This window comes from Spodoptera frugiperda, chromosome 24 (genome assembly GCF_023101765.2).
Source record: "Spodoptera frugiperda isolate SF20-4 chromosome 24, AGI-APGP_CSIRO_Sfru_2.0, whole genome shotgun sequence".
NCBI classification, from domain to species: domain Eukaryota; kingdom Metazoa; phylum Arthropoda; class Insecta; order Lepidoptera; family Noctuidae; genus Spodoptera; species Spodoptera frugiperda.
In genome coordinates this window covers 5,560,894-5,580,782 of record NC_064235.1, presented here as the reverse complement: position 1 = coordinate 5,580,782, position 19,889 = coordinate 5,560,894, and the positions used below count along the sequence as shown (strand labels likewise).

General features: G+C 37.7%; 3 protein-coding genes across 3 annotated transcripts in view; 2 read left to right on the top strand and 1 right to left on the bottom strand.

Annotated features, from left to right (window-relative positions):
* Positions 1-19,889, top strand: part of LOC118278529 (60S ribosomal protein L32-like) — a 92,009-nt gene that overhangs the window by 7,005 nt on the left and 65,115 nt on the right. The gene's annotated exons all lie outside the window — the stretch shown is intronic.
* Positions 484-7,727, top strand: LOC118278446 (uncharacterized). Its single transcript, XM_050703380.1, has 6 exons — positions 484-602; positions 3,219-3,368; positions 4,482-4,613; positions 5,522-5,641; positions 6,801-6,899; positions 7,499-7,727. Exons 1-6 carry the CDS (start codon positions 516-518, stop codon positions 7,616-7,618), a joined length of 708 nt encoding a protein of 235 aa, XP_050559337.1. The 5' UTR covers positions 484-515; the 3' UTR covers positions 7,619-7,727.
* LOC118278445 (myoneurin-like) lies at positions 8,073-19,479 on the bottom strand. The gene is made up of 7 exons (XM_035597629.2): positions 19,201-19,479; positions 18,408-18,578; positions 16,288-16,396; positions 15,504-15,696; positions 14,502-14,678; positions 13,737-13,903; positions 8,073-8,260 (listed from the first exon to the last, which is right to left on the bottom strand). Exons 1-7 carry the CDS (start codon positions 19,246-19,248, stop codon positions 8,103-8,105), a joined length of 1,023 nt encoding a protein of 340 aa, XP_035453522.2. The 5' UTR covers positions 19,249-19,479; the 3' UTR covers positions 8,073-8,102.

Genomic DNA, 19,889 nt, shown 5'->3' with positions numbered 1-19,889 from the left:
TGTGTGAAAATATATATCAGCTTAATAACTTAAAGTTTTCGAGGATTCCCGGCTAATTTCGAGTTACACTAGGGATCATAATCAAGCTACGAAACTAATCGAGCATCCTTAATCAATTAATTATTATGTTATCGGCTTACTCATGTATGCTAGAGGCTCGTATTGTATGAGCATAATATGAGCCTCTAGCATGGCTTGAAACTAGTCGAGTTCCTCGTCAAACAGTTACGTGAGTAAGCCGATAACATAATAATTAATTTAGTATGTCTCACGAAAGTTATAATAAATATATTCCCTGCCGCAGTCAGAGACATTTAATGATTACTTAACCTAGTCCTTAGAAGTTGTTTTCGGTACAAAATCGTTGCTAAGGAATAGTTTAAGTAATCATTAAATGTCTCTGAGTGTGGCTGTTAGTCATTTAATTTAATATGTCTCACGATATTTTATAAACAATATTAGCGCAAAAAGTTATTTTCCAGATGGCCTGAGAGTGAGTTAGAATATCTTCAAAGATGGTTCACCCGGGCAAGAGCAGGAGCACCCACCACACTGTCAGGTTCACTGGCGACGAGATGCCGAAGTATAAGCCTATAGTCAGCGTAAGTAGACATTTTTAATTAATCTAAATAGGGTAGATGACTAATACTTATTTTAATGTCCGTCTTGTAGATTATTTTAAAACATTAGACACGTATTTTTTATTTTCTTGCGGAAACAAATACTTTCAAAGATATATTGATTTGAAATATCGCATGACGTCACTTCTAGGTACGTTTTAAACGTAGAAATTACGTATTTGCTCCCACTCCTAAACTTTGATTCGTTTTATCTAAGTATTGGTTAACAAAATAAAAAATACGTGTCTAATATTTTTTCATTACCTAACTGACGGACTAAATAGCTTTTTAATTTTCATACGCCTTCATCATCCCTATTTCATATTTTAAAATACAAGACGGACATTAATACCAATAAAAATTAGTCATCTACACTATTACAGAATACAGAAATTACCCACGGAATACAGAAATTTTTACTATTTTGACCCTGGTGGTCACAATACTGATTGTGACCGTAGTCGCGTAATTCCCACTAATCCCGCCTATTAGTTTTTAAATAAGTTATTTCATCATTTTCTTTTCCAAAGATCTTAATCAAAACAAATTAAAAGATAACTGACAAAATGTCCCAATTTTACGTTTCAAACCTCCTTGACCTACTTGCCATAGCCAATCGCTCTACATTTGAACACGGTACCACAGACAATACAATAAAATAATGATCCGTTTGCATGATAACACGCAACTTGGAGAACTCTAAAAAAAGATCGAGCGCCCATCAGAAGTTCGGGGTTCCGTATAAAAGAAAATTAGTTTTCTATTTATCTAACTTGCTAGTGCCTCGTTGATCGTGTGGTTGCAAGTGCGACTGCCGGACAAGAGGTCTCGGGTTCGATAATCCCGAGACGGGCATTAGTATTGCTGGGCTTGGCAAAATGTTAAATGATTTAATTTTCGGTTTCTCGAAAACTTCTCAGTGGCAATTTTAGGCTCACCCCCTATTACCATAGCGCGCCTCAAAGTGTCATCAGACCGCCACAGATTGGGACCTATAGTAGAACTGATGCGTGATCCATAAGCTGTGGACTACCTAGCGTGTTTACCGGGGCTTAGGCTCGAAAAGCAGGAATAGGAACGGGGTGTTGTTGCAAGTGTGACTACCGGACAAGTGGTCTCTATAGTTTGATTCCCGGGTCTCTCTCGCCTCGCCCAAGGCGGGAGAAGTCATTGGATGATTTCTTCCCTCAAAATAAATCCCTTTGGGAATTAGGTATTGCTTATGGGAAATAAATCGCTTATGTAAGCTCTCACCACGGAATCCTAGAAAAACTACTGCAGATACATATATTTTTGTCAATTTATATGTCTTTTGTAGCGAAATTGTATTGATTTTTAGCTATATCTATGAAATAGTGGACTTTTGTCTACCTAGGTAATAGATAATGGCTAGATTTTTCAGTAATATCTAGCCTGTGTTCAAGTGTGGTAGTTTTGTGGCTTAATTTTAATGTTAAAGCTGACTTCAGTTATTGGTAATAGCAGAAATTGCTATCTAAAAGACTACTTGTACATTTTCGTGATTAAAAAATAATAATGGCTCGATAATAATGTGGAAAAGTTGGGCACAAAGCCGAAACTACTGCTTAAAAAGGGTGACTAGTAATTAGTAAACGATATTTAAACACGTGATTATACTCATGATTACAAACAACTTCCCCAAAGATTTTTTTTTTTTTGAATAATCATTAGTTTTAATTTTTATCACTATAACAAAATTTCATTAGCACGTAAAGCGCGTAAAGTTCCAAAATAATTACTAGTCGACAATGCGGGCGCGAGCACCTCGCTGCTAACAGCTGATCACGCGAAAGAACGCGTGCGCGAAAAAAAAGTTTCTTTGGGAAAGTAGTTTGTAATCATGAGTACAATCACGTGTTTAAATATCGTTCACTAATTACCAGTCACTCTATACATGATGTAGCTTAAGCGAGCGTTGAGAGAGGATTTTCCGAAGTTTCTTTGGATCGTGAAAATAAGGGATTGTAATTTGTCCAAGACCCAAACGCATTTATAGACGTTTCAAAAATGTTCTTAGAAATCTTGAAACTAATGTTTCCTCATTGCAGTGATTCGCTGTCAATTGTAAGTACCTACCTACTACCTAGGTACAATGGTGGTCACATGCGCCTTACCACTACTAAGTTAATGTCGCTTTATGAGATACGCTTTCTAGCCCAGCCCCATAGCCTTGAATTGACGAATGAAGCGGAGTGGTGAGCGGTGCCGCCGCCGGCGTACAACTGACTAAGAGATTACATGTAATGCGTCACTAAACTGCGAAGTTATGGTTTTCTAATTGATAAAACATGTATGGGGTTATGGCTTAATGTTTTTGTTGGGTTCAAGAAATAAAATCTTAAAGTGATCTGCTGCCCTCCCGCTATACCTATTCGAATTTAAAACATAGCTAAAGCTACCTACGATTTGAAAGTTTGGACATGTCCCCTGTGTCTCACAGTGAGCCTCCCTGAGACCCCTTGAACCCACCCAAGTGGCATAAGCTAGGAAATATACAACATTAAAACACAACAAAATATGTACATATATTATTTACTAATTAATCCACAATTAAAAGCTATTTTACCTTGCACCCAGGACTCCACGGATTCACCCAACTATGTGAGCTCACAGTCATACCCTGGACAAGACTCTGGAGCCCCAAGTCCAGAGGCTTTCAACTTCCAGCCAGCAGCCCAGAGATACCGACATAATGAACAAAGTAAGTCAATGTCCAGTCAACTGATGGTAGCGAGGTTCACTGTCCAGTGACACACGTACGCTGGTATCGTCATGAGCTAATGTTCACATGTAAACAGTGACTCGTGTAGTGTAGATGTCCAGTCTACTGATGGTAGCGAGGTTCACTGTCCAGTGACACACGTACGCTGGTATCGTCATGAGCTAATGTTCACATGTAAACAGTGACTCGTGTAGTGTAGAGATTGTCCAGTCAACTGATGGTAGCGAGGTTCACTGTCCAGTGACACACGTACGCTGGTATCGTCATGAGCTAATGTTCACATGTAAACAGTGACTCGTGTAGTGTAGATGTCCAGTCTACTGATGGTAGCGAGGTTCACTGTCCAGTGACACACGTACGCTGGTATCGTCATGAGCTAATGTTCACATGTAAACAGTGACTCGTGTAGTGTAGATGTCCAGTCAACTGATGGTAGCGAGGTTCACTGTCCAGTGACACACGTACGCTGGTATCGTCATGGTTCACATGTAAACAGAGACTAGTGTAGTGTAGATGTCCAGTCATCAGACGGTATTTGTGTATGATCCTCGCTGGAATCATGCCACTGCATTTCGATCCGATACCAGTCTTGTAGGGAAATCCCGTGATCTATCAGTGCGTATCGAAAAACACTTTCAAATCTTACCTAGATAATACTGTAGAAGAAAGTTGATGGGAATTAAAATCGACGGAGCGCGCATTCTACGGAGGACGCCGGAACGGATCTTTTCAAAGTAAGTACCTTTTTTATGTAAACGAGCAGACGCATCACCTGATGGTAAGCAATCACCGCTGTCCATGGACACTTGAAATGCCACTGGATTTACAAGTGCGTTGCTGGCCTTTTAGGGGTTAGGAATTTAAGAGTTGTTGGGGAATCAGGGATTGGGAAAGTTTCGTTTAATTGGGCCTAGGTAACTTCACTCAAACAACGAAACATAATGCTAGCGTTGTTTCACGTCGGTTTTCTGTGAGGCCGTGGTACCACTCCGGTCGAGCCGGCCCATACATGGCTCTCCCACACTTGAAACCTTAAATATTTTCAAAATAATGTTTAAATGCCGTCTTTCAGAGGGTACATGTATGAATGAATGATATAAAAGTTCGAATTATTCCAGGCTCTAAAACAGGCTAACCAAAGGCTTGAAAAAGAGAAGTTTAACATAGTTTCTGAGATAGAACACCTCAAGAGACACTTGGAGAAGGAGGAGGCTCACCATCTGCAGCATGCCAGGACTGCTGTCGCTCAGGTAAGGAGTCTTCTTCATCATTATCATCATGAGATAGATATAGTCCATCATACTTAACAGCCCGTGGCAGGTCTTTGGTGGACTATAGGCCTCCTCGACAAAATCTCATCATTATCAGCCGGAAGACGTCCACTTATTTAACAAAGGCCTCCCCTTAGACAAGCCACCACCTGCAACTCTGACCCGCGACTCTGACGATATCGTCGGTCCAGTTTTAGATAGTCCCTGAGTTTTAGCGAGTCCATCTACAAGATGTTACGGATTATGGCCAAACTCAAAGTCAATGTTATGAAGTGATGCAAAATACAATACATACATAATACATAGCGTCAATAACTACAATTCTCACACACCTCTTTCGCTTCATCAACCGACAATGCATGCATGAAAAGACGATTCTTTTCATGCATGCTCGAGGCGGTTAAGGAGTACTTTTAATTTGGCCCTTCTCTTAGTATAGGTACCGGCAATCTTGAGATAGATATTCAATTGTTAACACGTTAACTGCCACGTAGGTCACAGGTAATCTGGTTAGCGGAGGATTTGCCTTCAACAGTTTTCTGATGGCAAGTAAAGGCTTAATAAGCATCCGGGTTGCTTACTACACACAACAAGTTTACGCCTTTTTCATCCCCGATAGGGGTAGGCAAAGGTACACATGACACATTACTGTATGTGTATATACAAATATTGTAAATCATCACAAAGAACATAATCGTTAAAACATGGGCGTACAATGTACCACCCATGTTTTACCATTCAATAAATTATAAGTCCCATGTAATAGGGGATGAGCCTATTGGGTTGCTTACTAATCATCATCATAATAATCAACTACGGGTCAAAGGGGTATCAATATTTAAAGCACCTATATCTAATGCATTTTTCTATAATTTTGTTTCCTCCAGGCAATTCAAGGGATGGTGACGAAATGTCCAGTGTCAGACAGCATGTTCAGCCAGTGTTCCGTCGCAGATTTACCAAACGTGGTCAGTAGGAGTGTTGCTAAAAATGCACCGTCTAGAAATGTGAGTTCTAGGGTTATAGACATAAGGTTCAGATTCCGTGTCCTTAGACGATGACTTATTACAATTATACTCATAATTTTCCTAGAACCTTTTAAGCACGCTTTGTTAAAAGTAATTGTTAAGTTTTAAATCCATGAGAACTGGACCTTAAAGGGAAGCGTCCACAGGCCCGCATCGTACACATCGCACGCATCGCATCAAACGGATTAATTTTTCAGACTGCGTCCACTGTATCGGCAGCGTTCGGATTACCGACGCGAGTATTAGCAATCGGATTGCCGATCCCACTTTCACTCGGATTTTTGGCATATGACGTCATCAGTACGCATCGCATGTAGGTATTGCTGATGATGCGGTCCGTACGATGCGGATCAGTGGACGCAGTTGTATGAGTTTCTATACAAGACAAACTAAAATCCGTTGCGTGCGTTGCGTCCGATGCGTACGATGCGGGCCTGTGGACGCTTACCTTAAAGGAAATTTGATAATGAAGAAAGTATAGCCTTTTCATGGAGGGATGTGTAGGTAGCAATTTCCATCAATGATGTGTGTTATGAGTCCCAATAAAATGGGGGTGAACCTATCCTAAACTGCTTCGTGACACTGTTCACTGATAGAAGTGACAAGTCGCACTTGCGACCACTCGACCAACGAGGCAGTCTTACAGAATTCGTAAAGAAAATTATAGTAAAAATATCGTTTATTTGCAAAAACAGAGTTTGATGCTTATAAAATGTGATTGGAGCCTCCTTTTAAGCAAGATATGTCTGTGATAAATATCATCACATTAATGTCCAAATACTCAAACGCTACTCAATTTTATGACGCTCTCAAGTCTAGTTCTGTCTCTATCAATCTCTATATATAAAAATCAATTGCTGTTCGTTAGTCTCGCTAAAACTCGAGAACGGTTGAACTGATTTAGTTGATTCTAATCTTAAATTATTTATTTGTGGAAGTCCAGGAAGGATGTAAAAGGTAAGTAGAAAATGTTTGAGGCAGTACGAAGTTTGCCGGGTCGGCTAGTTCTTTATAAAATGACAGAGATAGCACGATATTTACGTACAACTTAAAATTGAGTACCGTTTGAGTATTCGGGCATTAGAAACCGGGCATGAAAGGGAAAACACGAACAAATATTAATGTCAATTTCTTCCAGGCTGACAATAAATTGGCTGCCGCACGTCTGATGAGAGATATCGCCGAATTGAGACAACGAGTCGCTCAAGTTGAAGCACGACTTGCTAACGAACTGAAGGTAAGCAGAACTAGTCATATTTTTTTATAGCATTGAGCAGATCACCTGATTGTAAGCAATCGGCGGCACCGCTCTTGGCCAACCGCAACACCAGAGGAGCTACAAGTGTGTCGCCTTTAATTAGGGTATTAAGGATTTAAAGTATTGAAAATTTGGCGATTGCGAAGGGGGAATTGGGCCTTTGATGTTACCGTAGGCCTCATCACTCACACGAAGGAACATAATGTAAAATACGTTGGTATCGTCATGACCTTTTTTATGGCATTAGCCGGTAACCAATCAGACGGATCACCTAATGGTAAGTAATCGGCGTCGCACATGGACACACGAAACACCAAAGGCGTTACAAGTGCATTGCTCCCCTTTTGGGGGTTAGGAATAAGAGATGTAGGAGAATAAGGGATCAGGAAGATTGGGAAGAATTTGGCCTCCGGTAACCTCACTCACACAACGAAACACAACGCAACCGTTGTTTCATGTCGGATTTCTACAAGTCCCTGGTATCACTCTGGTCGAGCCGGCCCATTCGTGCCGAAGCATGGCTCTCCACTTAAAAATCTAATACAGTGCCTTATTATACCACTCTCTTCTGTTTTCAGCGTAAAAGGCAGGCTGAGCTGGACATCATACGTCTTCGGAAGGAGTTGTCCAGCACCAAGAGCTTCGTGGCTTCCTTGAGGATGCCACCGCTTCGGAAGCAATGCTCAAAATTCGCGTAGATTCCTAATCTCTTCACATTCATATAACTAGTCCCAATGATGTGTAAAACGTTTACAGATACCTACATAAAATATAGCGAATTACCTAATAAAGATGTTCCGTATGAGAGATACATTGTTTTTTTTTAAGAAAATGGAATAAAATAATGATATGATATTTGTGTAAATATAAGTAGGTATTCAACTCTAAAATCAAAGTCAAAACATTTTTTGCAATTAATCCTAGCTATGGATTTTAATTTGTCTTGTATTGAAACTCATACTAACTGCGTCTACTGATCCGCATCATACGGACCGCCGTCATACGGAATGCGTACGATGCGGGCCTATGGACGCTTACTTTAGGCACTTTTGAAACGCCAAATTGAATTATCTGCCAGTCTGTCTTGTTATTGTGTCAACTAAGGGAAGAAAACAGAGAACTTTCTTATATAAAAAAAATAAAACAAACACATTAGTGTAACAGTATAATTTGACAATAGAATCAGCTGGACGTGGACTTGAGATGGTGGCTGGTACTGTGCGCTACGAGAGCCTGTCGGTTCTTGAAGATCAGGAGACACTCGCCACACCGGTGCGGACTGCCGTGGGTCGCGAGGTGACACTCCAGTTTCTCCCGCGTTATCATATTTTGGCCACAAACTGGTGACAAGAATGTGGGAGATTGAGTAAAAATAAAAAGTTAAATTGGACACGCTTTAAGGTCTTGAGTCCGAATTGCAGACTGCCTAGAGCTGGGGAGTGCCTAGCGAGTTACTGGGGCTTCGGCTCCAAAAGCAGGAGTAGCTACAGGGTGGTTTTTAGTCAGTAAAAGTCTGATAAAGGTGGAACGAATTATTTGATGATATGTTCACATAAAAAAAAGCTCGGCAAACACAGTTTAGATTTATCAGAGTACGCTATTGCCCGCCCTGTATGAAGTCCCTCAGTCGACCCTCAAGACACCCGCAAGCTACCTAACATCATCTATACCGTCATCACTTTTTTTTGTGTAATAAACCGGTAAACGAGCAGACGTATCAACTGATGTTAAGCAATCGCCGCCGCCCATGGACACTTGAAACACCAGAGGCATTACAAGTGCGTTGCCGGCCTTTTAGAGGTTAGGAATTTAATGTACGTTTGCCCAGCACGGCCCCTCAGAATTTGCATTTATGGTGTACACCATTGCAATGTACTCGCCTCTAGCAGTATATGTACCGATTTCTTTTTCAATGTACCTCTATACTTTTGAAGAAATATGCAAAAAAAGGTGGCCGTGCCAGCCAAACGCTTTCAGCACGGCCCCCCATGTAACTTGAATAATACATACCGTATTAACAAATGTCTATAACTCAAGAAATGTACTCTATTAGTACGTTATTTGTGCCGCAACAGTTATTGTGAATTCATAATAACAAATAATATATAGATGTGGATAAGGGGCCGTGCTGGAAAAAATCATTTTAAGAAATATCTAAAAAAGACAAAACATACTAAGCCAAAAACTATTAAAAAATAATTGATGTTTAGCAAGTAACATATGTACCGCATTGATTTCTCATACAACTTGTTATATTGTGAAAAATAAATCTATTTTAGTTCATTCAGCACGGCCCTCTATAGTTGCCTATATCTTTTTAAATAAGCCGTGTATGTTTACAAAATTCGACTTCCTGAATAATATATAGGAGTACATTCCTTTCAACTAAATTGCAATTCTGCTGTATCAATACTTTAGAAGATAAATTCAATCTAAAATATACATACATTAAAACTGATGGGGTGACCATGATTCTACATGAAAATAGGATAAAAAATACTGCTTAAATTGAGTAAATCTTTATTAAAATAAACAAATCAACAATATGGTAAACTATATAAACGATAACTAGGTACTTATACATAATAGGTCGATAATCGTACAAGTGTCAAGTTAGATAATATATTATTATACTTAATGATTATTTTGTAAGATGAATAAACACATAATTATTTAAATAAACTAGCTTTTGCCCGCGACTTCGTTCGCGTGGAATAGTGACTTCCGGCAAATTTTTGGTTTTAACCACATAGTTCCCATAGCTATAGGCTGATGATGATGATGATGATGAGTTCCCGATCTCGCGGGATCTTTTCAAAAATGAGATGTGGAAGATATTCCAGGGAACTCTTCAAAAATCAACATAATGAGCTCTGCGTTTGATTTTAATAGATGTATACTCACTTAGGGCATTGAAAAAATAGTTTAAAAACGGACTTTAACTAAAGAAATATTATAATCTTTCCGAACTTAAGATGAAAACTAACTTAAAACTAAAGAAAGCTACGAATTACGAATTTATAACAATTAAAAAAGAAATTATATTAGAACCTATCCTTTATGCTATAATAACCAAGCTTAAACTAAATAATTTAAAAGAAACGACTTAAATCTAATCTAATTAATTTATAAATTAGACTTACAATTTTATTAAAAAAACTAACTACAGTAACTACTAATAATCGATATCAAACTAAACCTACGTTAAAAAGTTTAACCAGAAAACCAGGAAAACCCAACAAATAAACTTATTAATTGACAAATACAACGAAACCAATTTAGAATATACGAAACAGCAGGACCACTACAGACAAATAATCATACGACTGATAATACACATTTTCTACAATAGTACCGAAGCGCTCGGCCGATACCCAACCAAATAATTGTAACAAAACCATAGCGCAATCTATTTCGATCCGAACGCCATCTATCGAGGATAAAGACAACTTGGATTATTTATTTATACTCCGTTCGGGCATTTTCTTTGTACTAAAAGTTTAATTATATTGATATAATTTTTTTCATACCTTTTTACTATTTGTTAACTTTTTTCGATGAATTAAAACAATAACATGAACCGAAGTCGTGTAACGATCGACATAGAATTATCTATACTCCGTTAGAGCGTTTTCTTTGTACTAAAAGTTGTATTATGTTATATTTTTCATTGCTTTTTACTATTTTGTAAAAACAAATTTCCAATGAATTAAAACAATAACATGAACTGAACAATTGTAATTACACCATTGCGCGATCAACGCCATCTATCTTCCGTACTATAAGTACGAAATTGAACAATAGATGGCGCTGTATGTCCGGAATAAATTTATTTTTATTTTATTTTTATTTTATTTTTGTTTTATTTTTATTTTATTTTTATTTTATTTTTATTTTATTTTTATTTTATTTTATTTTATTTTTATTTTATTTTTATTTTATTTTTATTTTACTTTTATTTTATTTTTATTTTATTTTTATTTTATTTTTATTTTATTTTATTTTTATTTTATTTTTATTTTATTTTTATTTTATTTTTTATTTATTTTTATTTTATTTTTATTTTATTTTTATTTTATTTTTATTTTATTTTTATTTTTATTTTATTTTTATTTTATTTTTATTTTATTTTATTTTATTTTATTTTATTTTTATTTTATTTTTTATTTATTTTTATTTTATTTTTATTTTATTTTTATTTTATTTTATTTTTATTTTATTTTTATTTTATTTTATTTTTATTTTATTTTTATTTTATTTTATTTTTATTTTTATTTTTATTTTTATTTTTATTTTTATTTTTATTTTTATTTTTATTTTTATTTTTATTTTTATTTTTATTTTTATTTTTATTTTTATTTTTATTTTTATTTTTATTTTTATTTTTATTTTTATTTTTATTTTATTTTTATTTTATTTTTATTTTATTTTTTGATTTTTGAAATAAAAATATATCTATGTCCTTTCTAAGGTTCTAAACTATATCTGTACCAAATTTCAACCAAATCCGTCAAATAGTTGCGGAGATTAATGGTATAAGCATAGAATGTTCGACGTGATTCTTTAATTTGACATAACTTTTTTATTTATGAACCGATTGACATGAAACAAACACTAAATGTAAATTTAAGCATCCCACAATATATTCGTGAAAACCGCATCCAACTCGGATCAGCCGTTTCTGAGATTAGCGCGCACAGACGAACAGACAAACAGACAAACAGACAAACAGACAAACAGACAAAAAAAAAGTTAATTACATTTTTGGGTTCGACATCGACATAACAATAACCCCTGCTATTTTTTTTATTTTTATTTTCAATGTACAGACAGCACTTTTCTACGATTTTATTATATGTATAGATTACCCAATAGCGGACAAATTTTAAACTTTGAGAAACATTGAATATTTTGTTTTTTTTAGCATTTCTCATTCTGAATAACATTTATTTAAACATATTATAAGTTGTGTTTTTTCTAGGGGAAGGTTATAAGCACGCTTTATATATTTTTTATTTCTACCACGCGAGCCGAACCGTAAGTTAAAGCTAGTCCACTTAGAAATTCGTTTATTTAATATATTATCCCACTAGATAGGCTTTGAGGAAAAGAAAACGATTAATTACTTGACGCCAAGAATCAGTTATTTTTATTTTTAATGTTTTTGATGGGTACCTATACCTACCCTCTGATCCGGAGCTGCGGACTACCTAGCGGGTTTACCGGGGCTCCGGCTCGAAAAGCAGGAGAAGGAACGGGGTGGTTTTTAGTCAGTAAGAGTCTGACACTCCCTCTCGCCTCGCCCAAGGCGAGAAAAGTCATTGGATGATTTTCCCCCCTCAAAAAAAAAAAAACCTATACCTACCCTGTGTCATTCTCACAATTAAGACGAATATAACGACATCTCTCAAGTTGAAATTAATAAAGCCGTTTAGACTACAAAGCGTGCCAAAGAAATGAAGGTTGCTACATATCTACATTCATTCACTCGAAAAACCTTACCGTCCTTCTGGTACAGTCGGGTAAAAAGAATGTTTTTTTCAATGTAGTCACATAATTTAATTAATATAAGTACATAAATATAGAACATTTATGTACCTACCTACCAAATATATGAAATCATGGTCACCCCATCAGTTTTAATGTATGTATATTTTAGATTGAATTTATCTTCTAAAGTATTGATACAGCAGAATTGCAATTTAGTTGAAAGGAATGTACTCCTATATATTATTCAGGAAGTCGAATTTTGTAAACATACACGGCTTATTTAAAAAGATATAGGCAACTATAGAGGGCCGTGCTGAATGAACTAAAATAGATTTATTTTTCACAATATAACAAGTTGTATGAGAAATCAATGCGGTACATATGTTACTTGCTAAACATCAATTATTTTTTAATAGTTTTTGGCTTAGTATGTTTTGTCTTTTTTAGATATTTCTTAAAATGATTTTTTCCAGCACGGCCCCTTATCCACATCTATATATTATTTGTTATTATGAATTCACAATAACTGTTGCGGCACAAATAACGTATTAATAGAGTACATTTCTTGAGTTATAGACATTTGTTAATACGGTATGTATTATTCAAGTTACATGGGGGGCCGTGCTGAAAGCGTTTGGCTGGCACGGCCACCTTTTTTTGCATATTTCTTCAAAAGTATAGAGGTACATTGAAAAAGAAATCGGTACATATACTGCTAGAGGCGAGTACATTGCAATGGTGTACACCATAAATGCAAATTCTGAGGGGCCGTGCTGGGCAAACGTACATGGAATTTAAGGTGCAATCGGGAAGGTGGGTTATTGGACCTCCGGTAACCTCACTCACACAACGCAAGCGTTGTTTCACGTCGGTTTTCTGCTCGGCCGTGGTATCACTCCGGTCGAGCCGGCCCATTCGTGCCGAAACATGGCTCTCCTACACTTACGGCCAGTTTCAATAACCCATCTATCAGTACATTTGCCTACTGGAGATAGAATTTTGACTAATTTTGTATGGAGCTTATGTCAAAATACTATCTCTAGTAGGCAATCCTCAAAGAGCCATCAGACAACCACAGATGGGGCCCAGTAGGGCTGATGCCTGATCCGGAGCTGCGGACTACCTAGCGGGTTTACCGGGGCTCCGGTTCGAAAAGCAGGAGTAGGAAAGGGGTGGTTTTTAGTCAGTAAGAGTCTGACACTCCCTCTCGCCTCGCCCAAGGCGAGAAAAGTCATTGGATGATTTTCCCCGCTCAAAAAAAAAAAAAAAAAAAGTAGGCAAATCTACAGATAGATAGGTTATTGGAATTGGCCGTAAATCACTTACCAGAGCACAAAGTATCAAGACTGTCGCCGTGCGCGTCTCTCACGTGTAGCACCAGATTCCTCGCCACTGCATACTTCTTCGGGCACCGGGTGCATTGGAACTTCTGCGGTCTCTGCTTCGTGACACTGTTCACTGATAGCAGTGTCGATTTCTTGGCTTGCTGGAGTCTGAAACGAGAATATAGAATGAGTATTTAATGGGGCAAGCCCGGGATAACCTCAATAATTAGAATGATAGCGACATATAATAATGGTTTTCCAAAATACAAATAAAACTAGACTAATCAAAATTGGAGTGTCTGTTTGTAATATTGATATAAGTAATTGCTTTTTACTACATGCATTTTTTTATGGAATAAGCCGGTAGGTAAACGAGCAGACGGATCACCTGATGGTAAGCAATCGCCGCTGCTCATACACGCCTGAAATACCGGAGGCGTTACAAGTGCGTTGCCGACCTTTTAAGGGTTGGTTAGGAAGTTAAGGGTTGCTGGGGAATCGGGAATTGAAAAGATTGGTAAGAGGGGTAATTGGGGCTCCGGTTGATAATAATATTAGTAGGATAGTAGGATTCCGGAGCTACGAACTACCTAGTAAGTTTACCGGGACTCCAACTTGAAAAGCAGGAGTAGGAACAGGGTGGTTTTTAGCCATTAAGATTCTGACACTCCTTCTTGCCTCGCCCTGGTGAGAGAAGACATTGGACGATTTTCCCCCCTTAAAAAAGATAGTATGATACCAACAGTTGTATAAAAAGCTACCTTACCTGGCTTTCCCCCTCAGTTCAGCTTTCGCGTGTAAATCTAAATGTTCCTTCAACATACTGGAAGGCATCATTATATTGCATTTCCTACAAACGGCACCTCCCTTTATTTCACTATTCTTCTTGCAACGGGAACAGACAAATGTTTTCGTTTCATCATTCGTCATAAGCATTGGGTACCTAAACAAAAACTGGGGCCTTAGTCTGCTATTACAATTGTGTCAGAATGGTCGATCACTGAGCAGTGCGAGAGGGACGGAGCTATGTAGGTTGTATAGCTCCATCCCTCTCGCACTGCTCAGTGATCGACCATTCTGACACAATTGTAATAGCAGACCAAGGCCCCTGGTTAAAGGTAAGCGTCCACAAGCCCGCATTGTACGCATCGGACGTATCGCACGTAACGGATTTTAGTTTATCTTGTATAGAAACTCATACAACTGCGTCCACTGATCCGCATCGTACGGACCGCATCATCGGCAATGCCTACATGCGATGCGTACTGATGACGTCATACGGAATGCCGATCAGTGGACGCGTACGACTTTTTCTAGAATTTATTTCTTGTTCTTTCTTTTCTGCTAAAAAACAAGCAATAATAACTCCTTCAGCGCTTTCTTCCATCCTCGGTTTCTCATAAACACTTTCCGCCGCACATACGATCACATAAAAATCCGAATGAAACGGGTATCGGAAATCCGAGTGGTAATAGACTTAGTCTGCGTGCGATGTGGGTCTGTGGTCGCTTACCTTAATAGGGATGATGTTTTAGCTTATTTTCTTGTCGAAATTATGCGTTTATTTTGTCATTATCATAATAATACGTCTTTAAGGCGACGTCCGCCAGGTTTTAGCCAATTACCCTATATAGGGGGTTTGTCTAACCCCGAAATCGAAACCCTCACACATGGGATCATTCAACAAACGATTCCTCTTTGTACAAAAATATAAAACGACATCTATTGACCTACTTTAAAACTAAAATTGGCAGAATAAAACACATACCTTTGCTTACAAACGTCACATTGGACATTAATCCGTTTAGTTTTGACGGCGTTCGCAAAAAACCTCTTTCTAGCCTCTCGCCTTTTGGCCGCATCACATTTCGGTTTAGTCTGCTGATCCTTTTCCTGTTTCAACGACCTCGCGTCGTTTCTAATGCAGTTACCAACAGACTTCAATGTGACACTTGACGATACTGAAAAGATAACATAATCAGGGTGTTTTTCCACCAGAGATGTGCTATGCTACGTTGCTGTGGATGTGTTTGGCTTCCACCAATCATATTCATTGGTACACATAGCTTAGCACTGGTGGAAACGGACTCAGCTAAGCTGTTTTTTATATGGAAAGATGCGTGCTATGGATGTGTGCTACGGATGGCTTCCCTACTATCGATACATCGCACACTCGAGCTATGTATGCTCTTCGCACAGCTACATAGCTTATGTACTATCAATGGAAACGGACACATAGTTTCACAACTTTGCTATTACATCTTCGTAGCATAGCACATCTCTGGTGCACCATCAGTCTTGTGGGATTTTGTAACCGATTTAGCCGCACACTTGAAACACCAGAGGCGTTAGAAGTGCATTGATGGCCTTTGGGGGTTAGGAATTTAAGGGGTACTGATCGGCCTTTACCGATAAATATACCAATGATCGTAAAACAAAACAAACTTGAACTAATTCATCGCCACTGCGACTGACGATGTTTATCGATTATCTAAGCTTATTCACTACAAAAAGACCCCACTTTTCAACAAAATAAAGACAAATGAACATACCATCGCTAGGAGGATGGTCGAAAGCCGCATGCACGAGTGCACGAAACCGCTCCGTGTTCCTCAAAGCACGAACACACCATTCGCAGATCATGCAATCTGCTGGAGTCACCTAGAACAGATAATAAACGGCTTACTCACGTAACTGTTTGACGAGGAACTCGACTAGTTTCAAGCCGTGCTGGAGCCTCATATTCATGAGCAGTTTAATTAAGTTAAATTAAACGTCATCTTGTTTATTTTCGTAAACCCGGTGGAAGCTTCAAGCGGCGCGCTATTGCTCGTCAACAGCGAGACGCCCGCCAGGCGCAAGTGCAACATCGTCGCATCGCGGTTGCAGTTGCGGTTGCAGCTTACTGTCGACGCGCCGTAAGCACGCTGACAGTTCGAAATCGAGTCGGAGCCATTTGCATTATGTTTGTTTTGGCCGTTAGAGTCCGCTGCCTTTTGTCAAATGAGTTAGCACTAACTGCAGAAATAAATAAAGCTATCTAAATCCGGAGTACCTACCTTTTTTTTTAGTGGGGGAAAATGACTTCTCCCATCTTGGGTGAGGCGGAAGGGAGTGTCAGACTCTTACTGACTAAAAACCACCCCGTTCCTTCTCCTGCTTTGAGTCGGAGCCCCGGTAACCTTTTACGTTGTCCGCAGCTCCGGAAAATCCGGAGTACCTGGATTCATGATCTATCTAAGTTTTTGAGTTAAACTCTACAGAATACACACGGCAGTGTGTCCGCCAAGTTCGAGCAAAAAAACCGACACACCGGCCGTGGGTTATATTACACGAACCATTTCGGGCCAAGTTCGACCCACCTATAACTCAAAATCTATTTTATCTACGCATATGAAATTTCTAGTATCTGTCGAGATCTACTTACTTATCTAAAATACAAAATTTCATTAATGTACCTATTGTAGATCTTGAGATATTGACGTCAGAAAATCGCTATTTTTACTATACACTCACTGACTGACTGACTGACTCACTCACTCATCAAAAACCTAGACCACTTCCAATGGTCGTATTGACTTGGTAAAGGAAAAAATCTGAAAATGGCCAAGTGTGAGTCGGTTTTAAAAATAATGAAGGTGTAAATTCATACCCCTTAGGAACTAAAACAAAAAAATTATCTATATCTTCCAATGGTCGTACCGACCTAAAATTCGTTACGAAGGTTTGTATTTAGTCAAAGTAAAGTAAAATAAGAAAAAAAGAAAATAAACCTTACAAAAATAAATGAAATCCCACCCAAAACATAAATGTGAAAGGCTGCCAAGTTCGATAATATTGGAATGCTTCGCCTATAAAAGAAGTGAGATCTAAATAAGTACCAAGTTCCATACACAGACCTCAGTTAAAAATGATATAACTTGGCAAGTTTTAATAGAAAATTATATACTTGACTCATTGCGTTTAGTAGGTTTATAACAAAGTGTGTGAAAACTTGCCAACTTGTTATATCATTTTTAACTGAGGTCTGTGTATGGAACTTGGTACTTATTTAGATCTCACTTCTTTTATAGGCGAAGCATTCAAATATTATCGAACTTGGCAGCCTTTCACATTTATGTTTTGGGTGGGTCAAAATATACAGCAATCTAATTATTAGCCGCGGGAACAGTACCTAGGGGTGGTTATAAAATGTTTTATTTTTACCCTTAGTACGAGTTTGCTTTACGTTTAAAGTAATCAAAACAAGAGCGCGTTCGGCGGTCTTATTGGTCGGCTCGAATAAACCAACCAATCAGAGCAACCGTTGGCGCTGTCGTTTCGATTACTTTAAATGTAAAGCAAACTCGTACCAAGGGTATTGATATGATATCATAAACTTATAATTGGGTAGTTTCCTAGGTCAAAAATAAATTATTTTGATATTTCAATATAATAAAATATCCCAAAATAATCGTATTTTCATTCATTCATTTGACGATATAGTTATTTATTTAATTTTTCTTGCTATATTTTGCGTAATAAGTATGCTATTTGACGCAAAAAAATATGACGTCATAATTTGCAATGTCATACAAAATTCATAGAAAAGTAACGTTTTTGACATTTCGATAAAAGTATTGAATTTGACTAGTAGGATAATATCCTATTATGTAGATTCTTCTTCTCTCACCTTCACGCCAAAGCAGTCAAACAGGAGCTGATCGTATCTCTCCTCAACGCCTTCCCAGACGTACGTGTCTCCGAAGTATCGGAGGTTGGTGTCACCTCCGCAGAGTCGACAGCACCGCCCAGGGACACCGTCCCCATCTCCTGATGCGTTCGCGTGGACCGGTAGATGGTCCTAAAAGAAAAAATAGCGAGGATTTTTCCATAATGTTAGTTGTAAATCTTATTCAACAGCAGATGGTCTTGGACGGGTGCTTTTCTATCAGAGATGTGCTATGCTACGTTGCTGTGGATGCGTTTGGCTTCCACCAATCATATTCATTAGTACACATAGCTTAGCACTGGACTCAGCTAAGCTATGTTTTTTATATGGAAATATGCATGCTATGGATGCGTGCAATAAATGTGTGCTATGGATGGCTTCCCTACTATCGATACATCGCACTCGAGCTGCGCATCTTCCTCACACAGCTACTTTGCCGAGGGCCAGGGCCAATATTCGTAGGCCAATCTTCGTAGCGCAGCTACATAGCTTAGCATCAGTTGAAACGGTCACATAGTTTCACAGCTTAGCTATTACATCTTAGTAGCATAGCTACATAGCACATTTCTGGTGGAAAAGCACCCTAAAGATTTAGTAGGTTTCTCTGCGAACTTTGTCTCGTCAAATGTCAAATCTTTCTAACTTTAGAAACTTTTGCGACTCCCATGGAAAGAATTTATGTCGAGCCAAATATTATATTCTACTTTGCTATTACCAGAGTGCTTACGATCGAACTATTATTAATAATACTTACATCAAAAAATAGTTCCTGTAGCTTTTGAGTTGTATACAAAATATTCATTTTTGATTTGCCAATTTAACGTTGCATATCAGACATACGTAAAGATTTTAAAGGACCGAAGAATACTCATAATTTTGTAAACTTTTAAGGTTTTTGTTCGATTTACTCAAATATTTCCTATTTCTATGGAAAAACGGGAGGAAGATAAAATCACAATCATAGTTTCATAATTTATTTCGAAAATGCCGCCATTTTGTTTTTTGTTGGTTGAGTGTCATTAGTTGACGTTTGTCAATTTTTTGTGGCAATTTTTCGTGTGATTATTTCATTTTTATTTGAAAACTCTTTGAACTAAGAATATATTTTCATTTTAAATTAATGGAATTTATTAAAAAAACGTTGTATTGTGTGAATTTGTGTTTTATATAATAACATCTAATGGTGAAGAGAATGCTAAATATGTTTTTATTGTAACTTTCGTGAGACATACTAAATTAATTATTATGTTATTCATGAGCAGCATTCCGCGACACACGACGCGGCGATTATCGCGCTGCTACTCAATATGAACCTCTAGCATGGCTTGAAACTAGTCGAGTTCCTCGTCAAAACAATACGTGAGTAAGCCGATAACATAATAATTAATACTAAATATTACTAATAATTTGATAGATTTAAAATACAAAACTTTATAATATTGG

What these genes read in the sequence shown, in the direction of transcription:
- LOC118278445 (XM_035597629.2), bottom strand. Translation starts at nt 19,248, where the DNA reads ATGAATATTTTGTATACAACTCAAAAGCTACAGGAACTATTTTTTGAT. An exon ending in TTGACTGCTTTGGCGTGAAG is followed by an intron (nt 16,397 to 18,407) that starts GTGAGAGAAGAA and finishes TATCTGTTCTAG; the next exon opens with GTGACTCCAGCAGATTGCAT. An exon ending in GAACTGAGGGGGAAAGCCAG is followed by an intron (nt 13,904 to 14,501) that starts GTAAGGTAGCTT and finishes TTCTCGTTTCAG; the next exon opens with ACTCCAGCAAGCCAAGAAAT.
- LOC118278446 (XM_050703380.1), top strand. Translation starts at nt 516, where the DNA reads ATGGTTCACCCGGGCAAGAGCAGGAGCACCCACCACACTGTCAGGTTC. An exon ending in CCAGGACTGCTGTCGCTCAG is followed by an intron (nt 4,614 to 5,521) that starts GTAAGGAGTCTT and finishes TGTTTCCTCCAG; the next exon opens with GCAATTCAAGGGATGGTGAC. An exon ending in AAAATGCACCGTCTAGAAAT is followed by an intron (nt 5,642 to 6,800) that starts GTGAGTTCTAGG and finishes AATTTCTTCCAG; the next exon opens with GCTGACAATAAATTGGCTGC.